Source organism: Balearica regulorum, chromosome 9, assembly GCF_011004875.1.
Source record: "Balearica regulorum gibbericeps isolate bBalReg1 chromosome 9, bBalReg1.pri, whole genome shotgun sequence".
NCBI classification, from domain to species: domain Eukaryota; kingdom Metazoa; phylum Chordata; class Aves; order Gruiformes; family Gruidae; genus Balearica; species Balearica regulorum.
In genome coordinates this window covers 340033-353509 of record NC_046192.1, presented here as the reverse complement: position 1 = coordinate 353509, position 13477 = coordinate 340033, and the positions used below count along the sequence as shown (strand labels likewise).

At 50.0% G+C, this 13477-nt stretch overlaps 1 protein-coding gene across 2 annotated transcripts in view; it reads left to right on the top strand.

Annotated features, from left to right (window-relative positions):
* The window catches only part of HDLBP (high density lipoprotein binding protein), a 38660-nt gene extending 25469 nt beyond the window's left edge, over positions 1-13191 (top strand). For both annotated transcript variants that reach the window (XM_075760624.1, XM_075760623.1), the window contains exons 10-28: positions 551-655; positions 1118-1196; positions 1697-1836; positions 2141-2245; positions 2510-2623; positions 2954-3040; positions 3206-3337; positions 3644-3862; positions 4706-4927; positions 5158-5376; positions 6084-6222; positions 6909-7063; positions 7688-7792; positions 8533-8667; positions 9244-9387; positions 9577-9762; positions 11191-11307; positions 11768-11896; positions 12645-13191. In XM_075760624.1, the coding sequence (XP_075616739.1) occupies positions 551-655; positions 1118-1196; positions 1697-1836; positions 2141-2245; positions 2510-2623; positions 2954-3040; positions 3206-3337; positions 3644-3862; positions 4706-4927; positions 5158-5376; positions 6084-6222; positions 6909-7063; positions 7688-7792; positions 8533-8667; positions 9244-9387; positions 9577-9762; positions 11191-11307; positions 11768-11896; positions 12645-12731 (2619 nt within the window). In that variant the 3' untranslated portion in view covers positions 12732-13191. The remainder of the gene's footprint in view (positions 1-550; positions 656-1117; positions 1197-1696; positions 1837-2140; positions 2246-2509; positions 2624-2953; positions 3041-3205; positions 3338-3643; positions 3863-4705; positions 4928-5157; positions 5377-6083; positions 6223-6908; positions 7064-7687; positions 7793-8532; positions 8668-9243; positions 9388-9576; positions 9763-11190; positions 11308-11767; positions 11897-12644) is intronic.
* The last annotated feature ends 286 nt before the right edge of the window (positions 13192-13477 follow it).

Below are 13477 nucleotides of genomic sequence, written 5' to 3'. Positions count from 1 at the left end.
TATGGATGAGCTGGTTAGCTTAGCACCCTCTGATGTAGAATGTGGTTTAGCCCAGATCACTTTTTGTAGAAGAGAGAAATATGTTCTAGCGTGGGGAAAACCAGGGAGGAAATGACACAGATCTTAATATTAAGGGGAGCCTCTCTTTTACTGCTGCAAACACTACTCATCCTATGTTATTCTCATGGGTTGAGCCCTTCAAAGGAAGCTTTATGTGGAACTATTTTGAGAATTGATGTAGTAGGATACCTGGAAATGTTGACTTCAATGAGGCTTCTCCGTGGTATCCCTCATATCTAGAGAAAGACCAGGTGAGTAACGTCTCCAAAGCCCTCGCAGACTCCAGGACAGCACCAAAGCCTTGGGCTCTAGACTGATATGGCCAGAATTCTAAACTACCTACTTCTGAAGCCATGGGGACGATGTGTGTACTTTGTGAGAAGGAAGCCGTCTCCTAGTGGCAGGGTTTGATAGTATAGGCCTGACTAACAGCATTGGCCTGGCTTGTATCTTGGAAATTCTTACTGGATTCATTGCCTTGCATCTCAAGGTTCACATCGAATTCACTGAAGGAGAGGATAAAATCACTTTGGAAGGACCTACAGAAGATGTGAATGTGGCCCAGGAACAGATTGAAGTCATGGTCAAGGATCTGGTAAGTTGGTGTTACTCGTTCCAGTACATAAGAAGAAAGAGGGGGAAGAAGGAGTAACAGAGCAGAGATGATGTGTGTATCACATCCACATGATGTCTTGATGTGCTTAACAGAACTTGCAGAAGACAAGCTGTGTGGCAGATGGATGAAACCCTTGGTTATGAAGCTTGTCTGTAGCATTCTTAAAAAATCAGCAGCACGTGTTAAATCTTTTGAGGCAGCGAAGGAAGGATTCTCTTTCAGTCGTAGCTGGAGAGGCTTAGCAGTTCCTTTAAATGTTTCACAAGCGTGGTGCTCTCAGCTCAAAGCAGGGGAGTGCTTCTGCTCTGCTTAATAGCAGGAGGAGTGCTTGCAGCTGACTACTGGAGAGTCAGCGCCAATACTGGCAGTAGGCAGTTACTTAGGGCACAAGACAGGAGAGGTGGTGGCCTACCCTCCCTAGCCCTGTATAATTCTTTATAGATCAACCGGATGGATTATGCAGAAATCAACGTTGACCACAAATTCCACCGACACCTCATTGGCAAGAATGGAGCTAACAGTAAGTGGGGTGCCTTTCTAATCCTTCCTATCCTGGGCTCTCCGTGTTTAGTAGATCCTGTCGGGGCTCTGGAGCTCCTCCAGTGTGCTGTCTTCATCACGGAAATTTCCTCTGCCCTTCTGTGGTGTTAGCACAAGGAGATAAATGGCCAGTGAGGTCTTGGGATGGCTTTAATGTGTGAAAGTGTCTTGGGAGGTTGAACAGTGGTGGAATCACTTTGCCATGTCCTGGAGGAAATGTGTTGGAGTCTTTTTGGATAGAGAATTGTCTTTTTTTTCCTCTTTTTTTTTTTATTCTTTTTTGAAGTTGCTCTATGCGAATTACATTTTAGCAGCCAATTGGGGGTGATAGAAATCTGCCTGGTGACTTTCTCCCCAAAAACCAATATGGGATTAGAAATGACCGATCATCTTAAACAGCCTCTAAGCACTGATAATCAGGGTGCCTTGCTTCTAAGTCTTTGCCTAGCAGACTGTGTCACCACAGCCCTTCCCTTGAAGTTAACAGGATTAAGGACCTCTACAAGGTGTCTGTGCGCATTCCCCCGGACAATGAGAAGAGCAACCTGATCAGAATTGAAGGAGACCCACAGGGGGTCCAACAGGCCAAGAAAGAGCTGCTGGAACTCGCTTCCCGTATGGTGAGTAGGATGTGATGCTTGGGAGGCTGCAGGGTTTGGGCTCGTATCTTCCCTTGTAACCTTCTGGTGCAAGTGTGTGCCCCTTGCCCACCGAGCGCTTACATCTCATCACAAGTGCGAGTTCTTATTCCCAGATGTGTTCCTCTGTTCCCTTGGATACCGTTTCTCTGTCAACCTAGAGTGAATTTTGTCTAGAGGAGAAAAGAGGGACAATGCTGGCAAGTAAACTGTCAGGCAGCAAACTGGTAAATAAAAGTACGTGGCTCTCCAGCTGAATGCTCAGTGAAAACTCTGTTCTCATCAGGAAAATGAACGCACCAAGGACCTAATAATTGAGCAGAAATTCCACCGGACCATCATTGGGCAGAAGGGCGAGCGGATCCGGGAAATCCGGGAGAAATTCCCAGAGGTAAGGCTTTCTAGGAGATGAGGACTCCAGAGTGGGTATTTCCTATTTGGGTAGTAGACACATTGTTGCTGCAGTCATAAATTTAGTGGCATATTAGTATCTAATATGTATGAGAAGATAGTTCTTTTGACCAGAGGCTACTAACACAGTTACCCTCTTCCATATGGGAAAGGGGATGCATAGGATCCCCCCAACCTTTGCATGTGTCTGGCACAGCAGTTCTTGCATTTGCTTGAGCTGACTGTAAATGACCCCCTCCTGCAGGTTATCATCAACTTCCCAGACCCTGCGCACAAAAGTGACATCGTCCAGCTTAGAGGCCCCAAAAATGAGGTGGAGAAGTGCACCAAGTACATGCAAAAGATGGTGGCAGACCTGGTAAGCGGGACGTCTGTCTGCTGTTCTCTCCTACATGCCTGGAGAACCCTGGAATATAGCAGAGCTGTTACTGACTTGGCTAGGGCTGAAACACCTCGAGATGAGGGAGCGTGGGACACTGCTCTGGCTGGATTGGGGCAGGGAGGTGTAATACCTGTTACTTAAGGGCTCTAGGGGAAGGTTATTTATTTTTATTCTTACAAGTCTCTTGTGTAGAGAACTTCCTTGGGTTTAAGCCTATTGTCAGAAGCTTGTTTATCAAGTTCCTGGGACAGGGCCTCACTTGCCATGACAGTGTAATCTTCAGTTCTCCCTTCCTTTCTCCCTTAGGTTGAAAACAGCTTTTCTATTTCTGTCCCCATCTTCAAACAATTCCACAAGAACATCATAGGGAAAGGAGGTGCCAACATCAAGAAGGTGAGATATTGTTCCTATCTCCAGTGCTCATTATGGTAACTGCCTGCAGCTAAATCCCACTCGCTGCTCTCTCCTGCTCATTGGTGATGTCAAATATAACCTCCAAGGGCTTTTTTCTGATATGGGACGCCTCTGAGATGATTTTATTTTTTTCCTTTGTCACAGATCCGTGAAGAAAGCAACACCAAAATTGATCTCCCAGCAGAGAACAGCAACTCGGAGACAATTGTTATCACAGGCAAGAGAGCAAACTGCGAGGCTGCTCGCCACAGAATTCTTGCCATCCAGAAGGAGCTGGTAAGTGAAATGACGGGCCTGTTGCAGATGAGGGACTTGAAAATGTTGCTAGAAGACATAAATACAGAAGAAGTGCTTGTAGTGGGGGAGGGCAGGGAGACAAATGTGTGTGTCAGTCTGTTCTTGACTCTTAAACATAAGTTTGTGGCTGCTCATGGGTCAGGAGTAGCCAGTCTCAAACCTTCTGGTCAGGCATTTCTTACAGCTCCATGTAGCTGCTGGCAACATGGGAATGAGTCAAGCTGCAGAAATATATTTGCACCCACTCTGCTTACCCTCTAACAGCCTGGTACTGTCCTCTCTTAGGCCAACATCACAGAGGTGGAGGTCTCTATTCCTTCCAAACTGCACAATTCCCTCATTGGCGCCAAAGGCCGCTTCATCCGCTCCATCATGGAGGAGTGTGGTGGAGTCCACATCCACTTCCCCACCGAGGGCTCTGGCAGTGACACTGTGACCATCAGGGGCCCAGCCCAGGATGTGGAGAAAGCCAAGAAACAGCTGCTCCACCTGGCAGAGGAGAAGGTGAGCCTTGTCTCACAGGGGAAGGAGCAGATTGTTTGGCCAGCCATTTCCTTCTGGGGTTTGGTGATCCCCTCTGCCTGCTGGGAAGCCTCTGGCATCAGACAGCCTAATCCTTTTTTGAGGGATTTGAGTACAGTTTGGATGATTAAAAGAAAACTATGCTTGCATCCGTGTGACAATGAGTTCTTTTCCCATGGGTAGAAGAACTGGCTGTAACGCTGCTCTGCCCAGGCTGGGGACATACTCAAGGGGTTAAGGCTCCCTACTCCAGTGGTTTGAATGCTGTTGGGTATCCACACTTCTCTGAAACAGCTTACTCTTACTCTGCGTATCTCCTTTACTTTTTTCTTGATCTCTGAATTCCAGCTCCAGTTCTTCCATTTCACTGCATATATCCAGGTTTGAGAACTTTGGGTTACAAGACCTTGCTCTGAGTTGTGGCTGACTGACTGACTGGTCATTTTAATAGCAATAAAAATCCCTTTCTAATATCAGCATGTGGACGTGTTCTCCTGATCGGTTGGTTGCCTCTGCTGCCTGGCTTGCAGCAGTGAGTTAGCAAATGGTTATGCTGCTTTGTGTGAAAGACCCTTCTCCTAGGGAAGTCTTTTCTGCTCATATTCTCACCAGTCATGCTGAGTGTAAAGTTAGCTTTTCAGCCCTGAGAACATCTTTCGGGTAGTGGTTTTAATTTAAGACATTGTACACCTTTTTGACTTTGACAGCATGCTGCATCTACCTTGCTCTTGCAACACTGTGTATGTGGGTGCAGGTAACATACCTACATGCTGATGTGTATTTTCTATATATTGACATGTTCCGTGGGTATCTGACTCCTTTCAGCAAACGAAGAGTTACACTGTGGACCTACGTGCAAAGCCTGAGTACCACAAATTCCTTATTGGTAAGGGCGGTGGCAACATCCGTAAGGTGCGTGACAACACTGGGGCCCGCATCATCTTCCCAACCTCTGAGGACAAGGATCAGGAGCTGATCACTATCATGGGAACAGAGGAAGCTGTCAAAGAGGCACAGAAGGAGTTGGAGGCCCTCATCAAGAACCTGGTATGAACTACTTTTTCTACTTTCTTGCCTATCGCTGTAGCAAGATGTAACGAATCAGCGTGGAGGACCTGCTTGTCCTAAAACCGTCTGCTGCCCTTCATGGGAGCTCAGGAAGATCCTCCTTGCGGTCACATGTTGGGGTGAGGTTGTAAACTGATTGCTGTTGAGTGCAGCAAACTCATGCTTATCACCAGGACACGCAGAGTTGACTGACTGTCGTCTGTTGGCAGGATAACGTGGTTGAAGACTCCATGGTGGTTGACCCCAAGCACCACCGCCACTTTGTCATCCGGAGGGGCCAAGTTCTGCGTGAGATTGCAGATGAGTATGGTGGTGTGATGGTCAGCTTCCCGCGCTCTGGCACCCAGAGCGACAAAGTCACCCTCAAGGGAGCCAAGGACTGTGTGGAGGCAGCCAAGAAACGCATCCAGGAGATCATCGAGGACCTGGTATGTCGCAGGAAAACTGTTTCTTCTACACTTTGTTGCTTCAGCAGTGCCCTCTTTGAGCCTGCTGTACAGCCAAGCTTTATGTGAACAACTCCCACAGTAGTTCTGGGATTTGAAGCTTTGCTGTCCACCTATAGGGTCTACAGACTTTAGGTCTCGGCCTGGGGAATGGCAGCTGGCTCCAAAATGGCAATGCTATATGAAGGAATTGCCTCCTCTGACCATCTTCTTGGGTTTTAGGAGTCAAAATAGGAGACCTTTCCTTGAGGTCTACTTCTAGACATTAAAAGATTGGAGCCTTCTTGTGCCTCTCCATGCCTGCTTTGGGCAGTGGTTGCTCTCTTTGGGGTTTCCTGTGCTGTTAGTATTGGCTTTTGGAAGCAGCCAGCTGTCAAACCTGTTCCCTTCCTTCCTTCTTTATCTTTTTCCTTCTAATGCTTCCTCCCCTTCAGTGTAATACAGAGCTTGAGCTTTGGTCTCAGAAGCCTTTGACATCATGCCTTGGAGGCAGCCTTCATTAAGAAATCCTCTGCTAACTTCTCTGAGAGAGGAAAGATTCTAGGAAACTTCCGGTTCTTCCCCTGTCAGCAGCTGTTAACTTTTCTAACTCCTCTCTCTGTCCATTATGGATTTCACCTTGCACAAGCATCTTGTTTTCTGATGTGAAAGAGGCTGCATCGTGATAGAGCTTCTCTGCTTTCTCACAGGAAGCTCAAGTGACAATCGAGTGCACCATCCCACAAAAGTTCCACCGCTCCATTATGGGCCCCAAAGGATCCCGGATCCAGCAGATCACCCGAGACTATGGTGTCCAGATCAAATTCCCTGACAGGGAGGAGAACCCAGGTATACCCATGGATGCATGTTTGCATGGTAGTTGGGGTGATCAAATGAGCATAGCATAGTGTAGCCTGCACTCCCTGTCAGTGGAGATGTTCTACTTAAAATCAATGGAGAACTGACCCCAGGTGTTCCCTGCAGTGTCTTTGAATTCTGGGCTCAGCATCAGCCTTGCTCTCTTGGGAAGAGGGGACAGTTTTAGGAGGTAAACACACAGACTTGTGTGTTCTAAATGTGTTCTCACCAGAGCGCAGGGAGTACGAGGACCTACCCCAGCAAAAAGGGCTCTCCAGGTTACCAAGGTCTCTCTGAGCTCTCATGCTCTCGGTGCTGGGTATACTGAATTCAGCACAGCCTAGCACCAGCCGTCCTGCCGCAACATCCAGCGCTGTGCTGGAGAACTTTCCTGTTGGGGGAGAAACTGCCAGCTTTACTTGTTGCCTCTGCTGACGTAGGAGTGCAGCCCTTGCTTCCACAGTGCAACTGCAGGTCCTTTCTGTGCAGTGTCTCAGTGGATGTTCTTGTTTCGCTCATTCCAGGCTAAGCCATGGCAAGCTGCCTGTGCTAGGAGTGATCTCGATAGCAGCCTGAAGTGTCTGACTTCTTGTGGCAAAGCCTGAGGATCTCGAGGGGGAGATAATGAGCAAGGAGGGGACTCTGTGCATTTAACAGGAGATTTTCCATATTCCCAGCCCCTGTTGCAGAGCCAGCTGTACAGGAGAATGGTGAGGAAGGTGGGGAAGGCAAGGATGGGAAGGATGCAGATCCCAGCTCTCCAAAGAAGTGCGATATCATCATCATCTCTGGCCGCAGAGAGAAGTGCGAGGCAGCAAAGGAGGCGCTGCAGGTAAGTGACTTTCTAAGACCCTTAGCCCTGTAATGTAGTGAGGCCCTGATGCAAGAAGCTCACTGCAGACTTTAGTGGTGGTAATAAAAGCTACTGGGTCAAGACTGCAATCCAGGTGGTCACTGATGCTAACTGTGGAGGTGGTGTGTACCGCTCAAGGGAAGTCCTCTCTGATTTAGCCTAGTGGCTTGAGTTGTAGTGCCTGACCTTGCAATTGCTAGAGCTTGTAGGCAACCCTGAGTTACTTGCCATAAAAGCATGACATGCATGTTTTATGGAGCACAGCTGGAAAGAGAAGGGAGTCTGAGGCTGAATCATTCTAGCTTTAGCAGACCTTGCCGTGCTCCTTCAGCGATGTTTTCCAAGTCTCTGCTAGATGGAAGCTGAGGATGAAAACAGCCTGTCCCCAGAGGCAGGATTTAAGACTGCTTGTTTGGAAAAAATGCTTTAACACCCAAAAGGTCATCTTGGCGTTCGCAGCCGCTCTCTCTTCCTGTAGAGTTTGTAGACTGACTACAAGGGAATCTACTTCAGTTCAGCCACATGTTCTTTTGGGCAAGTATATGGCAAGCTGAAAGACAGGAGAAATCTTTCAGCTGGTGAACTGTGCTCTCTCCCCTGCAGGCTCTGGTTCCTGTCACCATTGAGGTGGAAGTTCCCTTTGATCTTCACCGTTACATCATTGGCCAGAAAGGAAGTGGGATCCGCAAAATGATGGATGAGTTTGAAGTAAGTGGTTGCCCTTCCTCCCATCTCCTGTGCCCTGGAGAATCTGTAAGTGACCACGGTTGTGGTGGTGGCAATCAGTTGTGACATACTCAGGACTGTTGTGGTTTGACCATGCAATATAGTCTCTGTAACAAGAAAATGAGACCTGTGTCATTTAGTCCCTGGCTGTGGGGCTCGGTAGGTTTTGTGTTGAAGCTGTGTGATCGGTGTCGATGCTGCAAGTGTTGCATGACTTGTTTGGTGCCTACAGGGATTCCTCATCAGTGTGAGAGTTGATTTCCTCCTAGGCCATGGGAAACAGCTCTGCTGTGCCTGCCCTTTGGGACAATTCCCCAGAAGTCCATGGGGACTCTTGGGGCTGATGCAGGTTGGCTGCAGGCAGCACTGTTGAACATGTATTTGTTTCCTAGCCTCTCTGGGCTGGTACAGGGACTGCTGGGGGCTGAAACCTCACAGCAAAGCAATCTGATAACAGCAGAAGAAACAGGGTTCTAGTCAAAAAACATCTAGACATGGTCCCATGCAGCTGACTGTAGGTGGCCCTGCTTGAGCAGGGGGTTGGACTAGATGACTTCCAGAGGTCCCTTCCAACCTCAACCGCTCTGTGGTTTAGGCTGTCTGGGTGGGAGTTGGTCTTGGCAGCAGGGGAGATCAGTGAGATGCCAACCTGCGGTGATAGGCATCACAAGTGATACAAAAGGAGCAGTAATACAAAATGATAATCACTGCTTGTTACTCAGGTGAACATCCAGGTCCCTGCTCCTGAGCTGCAGTCCGATATCATCACCATCACTGGGTTGGCTACCAACCTGGACCGTGCCAAGGCTGGGCTGCTGGAAAGAGTGAAGGAGCTGCAAGCCGAACAAGAGGATCGGGTAAGGCCTGTGCCTGTCCTTCTTCCTTCCAGCCAAACAAGGCTTCAGTCTCTGGGTGTTCCTTTCAGAAGTTGCACAGACTCCTGGAACTACTCATCTTAGGTGCTCTGCAGGTGTGGAGTGCTCGTAAGTGGGTTACCCAAATGTAACTCATTTAACATGAACTGACAGGAAAATTTTCAGATTCTACTTTTAGGTAACTGGACTGTCCAGGGCTCTATCATACTTTGATGTACCTTTGAGACACTGCAGGGTGGGAATCTCACTGTGCTAGGAGTCTTTCTGTACCTATTCTCATTGAATCCTTATCACAGCTCTGAATAAATAGGTGAGGGATGAGTTGGATGATTGTTTGCTGCTTGTAGGTTCCTGCTGAACTTGGCAGAAGCACAAAGCCCCAGCATATGGATGTCTTGGGTGCTCTTCTGTAGCCACATGCACTCAAGCACGACCCTGCAGAATCTGTTCTGCACATCTCAGAAGCCAGAAGGAAACACTGGGACTTAGATGAACGTCAGTGGACCAGCCATGGTATGTTCCCTGCTGTTGTATCTCACTCTGTTTCTCCTGTTCCAGGCCTTGCGAAGCTTCAAGCTGACAGTCACTGTGGATCCCAAGTATCACCCTAAAATCATTGGGCGGAAGGGAGCGGTGATCACCCAGATACGCACAGAGCATGAGGTCAACATCCAGTTCCCTGACAAGGATGATGAAAGCCAGGTGAGAGGTCAGAGGGGGTGCAAGGAGGGCTGCTGGTTGTCTCTGAGCGTAGGAAAGACAGCATCTTCTCTAGGGCTCTGAACTCTCTGCACTGCCTTTGGATAAGGCGGAGGGTGAAAAGGATTAGCAGGGAGAAGGCTTGCTCAGCTGCTTATGAGCCTGATTTCTCACATATTTCCCTGTTCCCAGGCCCAAGACCAGATCACCATCACTGGCTATGAGAAGAATGCCGAGGCAGCCCGGGATGCCATCATGAAGATCGTTGGCGAACTGGAGCAGATGGTCTCTGAGGATGTGACTCTGGACCATCGTGTTCACGCACGCATCATTGGTGCACGTGGTAAAGCCATCCGCAAAATCATGGATGAGTTCAAGGTGAGCGGTGGGGCGATGCAGCAGAGGTTGGGCTGGTCCTGGGTGGCCAGTGGTGCTCCTGTGCAAAGAGCTTGGTAGCAGCTTTGTGCTTTATTCCTGAATTGAGGAACATGAGGCTCACATCCTGTGGTCCTTGTGTCTTGTGCTTGTTGAGCACCTTCAGCTGGAACAGGCACAAAGGAAAAGCCAGTGCTGTCCTGCTCTGTCACTACAAGCATGTGAGCAGAGTCCCTGGGCCAGGGCACCCCTATGCCCTGGGCAGCTGGGCTGTCTGGGCACCGCACCCAGGCACCAGCTGAAGCATCCCCGCACGACCTCAGCTGTGAGTCACCCTTCTTCTGGGAGCTAGGCAGGGAGGAGGCTGAGCCCTTCCCATCTTGCTGGCACACAACTAGAAGAGGAACCTGGAAATACTTCCTTGGTGCTCTGGGTTATCCCTGCAAACAGCACTGACCTCAGTCCCTCTGTGCAGCCCTTCTAGTGGGTTTCTTGCAGACAGGGTCCCTCAGGGTCCTCAAAGGGAGGAGGTGGTTCTGTCAGCTACTCTGATTACTGGAAGTGGACAGCCAGGCCTACTGCTGGGGGGGTCTGGGAGGAGACTGTGCCCACACCCCCTCAGCTTGAGCTTAACTCAAGGAAATCCTCTGGATTTCTTTGTCTCTCTAGGGCAGTGTTGCTTCCCTTGACTTTGGGAATCTTGACACGCTCTCAGGGCTCTAGATTTGGCAAAGTCTGTTGATGCTGGGAAGTGCAGGGACCTTTGCCCCGACAGCGTGTGGCGGTAGCAGCGTGCTTAACTACAGGGGCAGCAGTGAATGTGAACCCAGAGCAACGAGGCTTTGGAGACTTGTATCTTGGCTGGGCTCAGTTGTTGAAACAAGCTGTTTGGTTCCCAAATAAGCAGCCTTTGGTTTTGGTCCTGTCTTGTGTGGCTTCCCTGCACCCATCTGGAAGGCAAGCTGTGAGAGAGCTCAGTGGCTGGGTGTGGGGTGCACTAAGCCAGCTCCATAGAGTAATCCTGGCTGACAATTGCTTTATCTGTGGAGGAGACAGAAGGCTTATTGTGCTTCATGCTAATGGCTTGATGGTGAAAATGCTGGCAGCAGTGTGAGAATGCTGTCTGGAAATGCAGCCCTCTTTTGCCTCTGCTGCAAGTGCTGTGCAGAAAGCAGTGAGCCTCTGGGCAGTGAGAACAGCAGGGCTGCTGTGGAAGATGGGTCGTTACTGCAAACTCTGCTCTGCCTTCCTTTATGGGGGTATATTCCAGTGCACCCCCCCAGCATCTCAACCACGGAGGTCCTAAACAGACTTGCGGCCCTGAACAGATCAGGGCTTTTCTCTTCTGTGAATCTAATGACAAGGGTTGTGGGGAGTCTGTGGCTTTTCGGATGTGCAGGTGTAAGTCCTATCCAATTCCTTGTGTTGCAGGTGGATATTCGCTTTCCCCAGAGTGGAGCTCCTGACCCCAACTGTGTGACTGTGACAGGACTCCCCGAGAATGTGGAAGAAGCTATTGATCACATCCTGAACTTGGAGGAGGAGTATGTAAGTGTTCAGCAAGTCTGTGCAGGGGCTTAGCAAGGATTTCCTCTGCTACAGAGCTGATGTCTGAAGTATCTCCATGTTCTACCACTGCATTGGAGAACTGGAACCCTGTGAAGGTGGCAGTCAGCCCTCATCTGCAGCTGTCCCTCAGAGCAGCTGGGCACAGAGCCCCAGGCTGTGCTCTGCAAAGCAGTGCAGGGACTGGTCCCACTGTCCAGGAGAGGACAGTGAATGAGAATGCTGGAACACCACTGGGATGGGCACATGTTGCCTTGCTGCAGCTTGCATCAGTTAGGAGTTGGTGGCCCTCGGACTAGTGCAGAAACACTGTGTTTGGTCACTGTAGAGCAGACTGGTGACCTTGGATGGGTTTCAGTGTGGTGAGATGGGAGGCAGGCGTGTAATACCAGTCTGAGGAACTATCAAGATTCCACCCCCTAACTGGGCTGTGTCACTGCAGCTTGCAGATGTGGTGGACAACGAGGCGATGCAGGTGTATATGAAGCCCTCTTCACATGAAGAATCCAAGGCTCCATCCAAGGGCTTTGTGGTGAGAGATGCTCCCTGGGCCACTGTCAACAACGAAAAGGTGAGTGTTGCTTCTGCCCCGGGCCTGGGGGCGCAGGGCGTGTGGCACCCTCTGCCAAGGGCTTGCTCTGAGGTCTGGCCTTCCCGTCTGGGCTGGGGAGACAGAGCACTCTCCCTCCCGTGGTGGCAGAGAAAGCAGTGAAGGGCCTTCCTGGTCTTTGTGGCCCGTGCAAGCTGAGAGCGGGCCTGGGCTCTGCCTCTCTGCCTTCCAAAGCCCTTGCTGTCTCTTTCTTCCAAACGTCTTGCCCACACTGACTACCCCACTGTGGAGCCATGGGGAATGGGGGGACCCTTACCAGAAGGTGCCCTGCCAGGTCGCGTTGCTTTTAAGGGTAGGGATGGGGCCCTGGGACTTCTGACTCTTCTGCTGAGGCACAGAACTGGCTCGATGTTTGCGGCTGTGCTCTGGCTGGGAGCAGCGAGCTGGGGCGCATGGTGGCTCTGTCCTCAGCTGCCCTGGTGCCGCTGCAGGACTGGCCTGACCCCACTGCAGTGTCCGAGTTCCTGAGACTGGGCCCTCGGAGCCCTCGATCCGCCTGCCATTTGCTCCTATCTGCACCCTCCCAAATGGCATCTCTAGACGGCTTGACCATCCACCCGGGGCAGTCCTGAGGACATAATGATACTTTTTGGCCCTCACCCGTTGTCTCTGCTCATGGGACATCAGAAATGCTGCTTAGCTCAGGGGCGCACCATGCAGGTTGGCAGCAGGGCAGGAGCTTAACTTGTTCCCTTTTTGTTTGCTCTAGGCCCCTGATATGAGCAGTTCTGAAGACTTCCCCAGCTTTGGGGCTCAAGTGGCCCCCAAGACTCTTCCCTGGGGACCCAAACGATAATGACCTGGAAGCAGAAACTCCTCCAGCCCGCTGACCTGACACTAACCTGCCACAAATACTTCCTGTCTGAAATCTGACCCAGCGGCTGGAGCACAAGTCAATTGCCCCAAGAGGTCTCCTAATGGTGTCTGGAGTGCTAGACCCCATCCTGCTCCCCTCAGCTATCACCGTGGCTAGGACCCACCCTCATCTCTTGATGGATATTCTTTCCTCCTTTGGAACAAGACTTCCACTCAGATTCAAACACTAAATGTGTGTGGTTTTGTTAGAAATTTCATGATTGACTCAAAGTGGCTAAGATTTGCAGCTTCCCAAGCGCTAGCAGAGCAATCTGCTCTCTTGAGCATGTCTTACTAGGCATTCTCGCCTTCATTAGGAGACCTCCTTTACTGTGGCTAGGAATCTACTTCCTGTCTCATGACCTCAGGAAATAAATTTCCTTGACTTTCTAAAGCCAAAACGTTTGCCCTCTTTCCTTTGTGTTTATCCCAGGCCTTACCTTACCTTTGTAGAGTGCAATCAACTTTTTTTCCTTTTAACTGCCAAAAATTCATTTAATGCTGATAGCTGACTGTGGGGAGAGCTTAAAATAATCTAAAAGGTCAGAAACTTGCTTTTTAAAGGAACAAAACCTTCACTAGGCTGTAGAGGCAGCAGAGATGGAAGGGACCAGAACAACGTACGGCTACCCTGGTCAGGTAAACGCTTCTGAGCACAGCGCGTACCGAGCGTGCCCTCGCGCCACA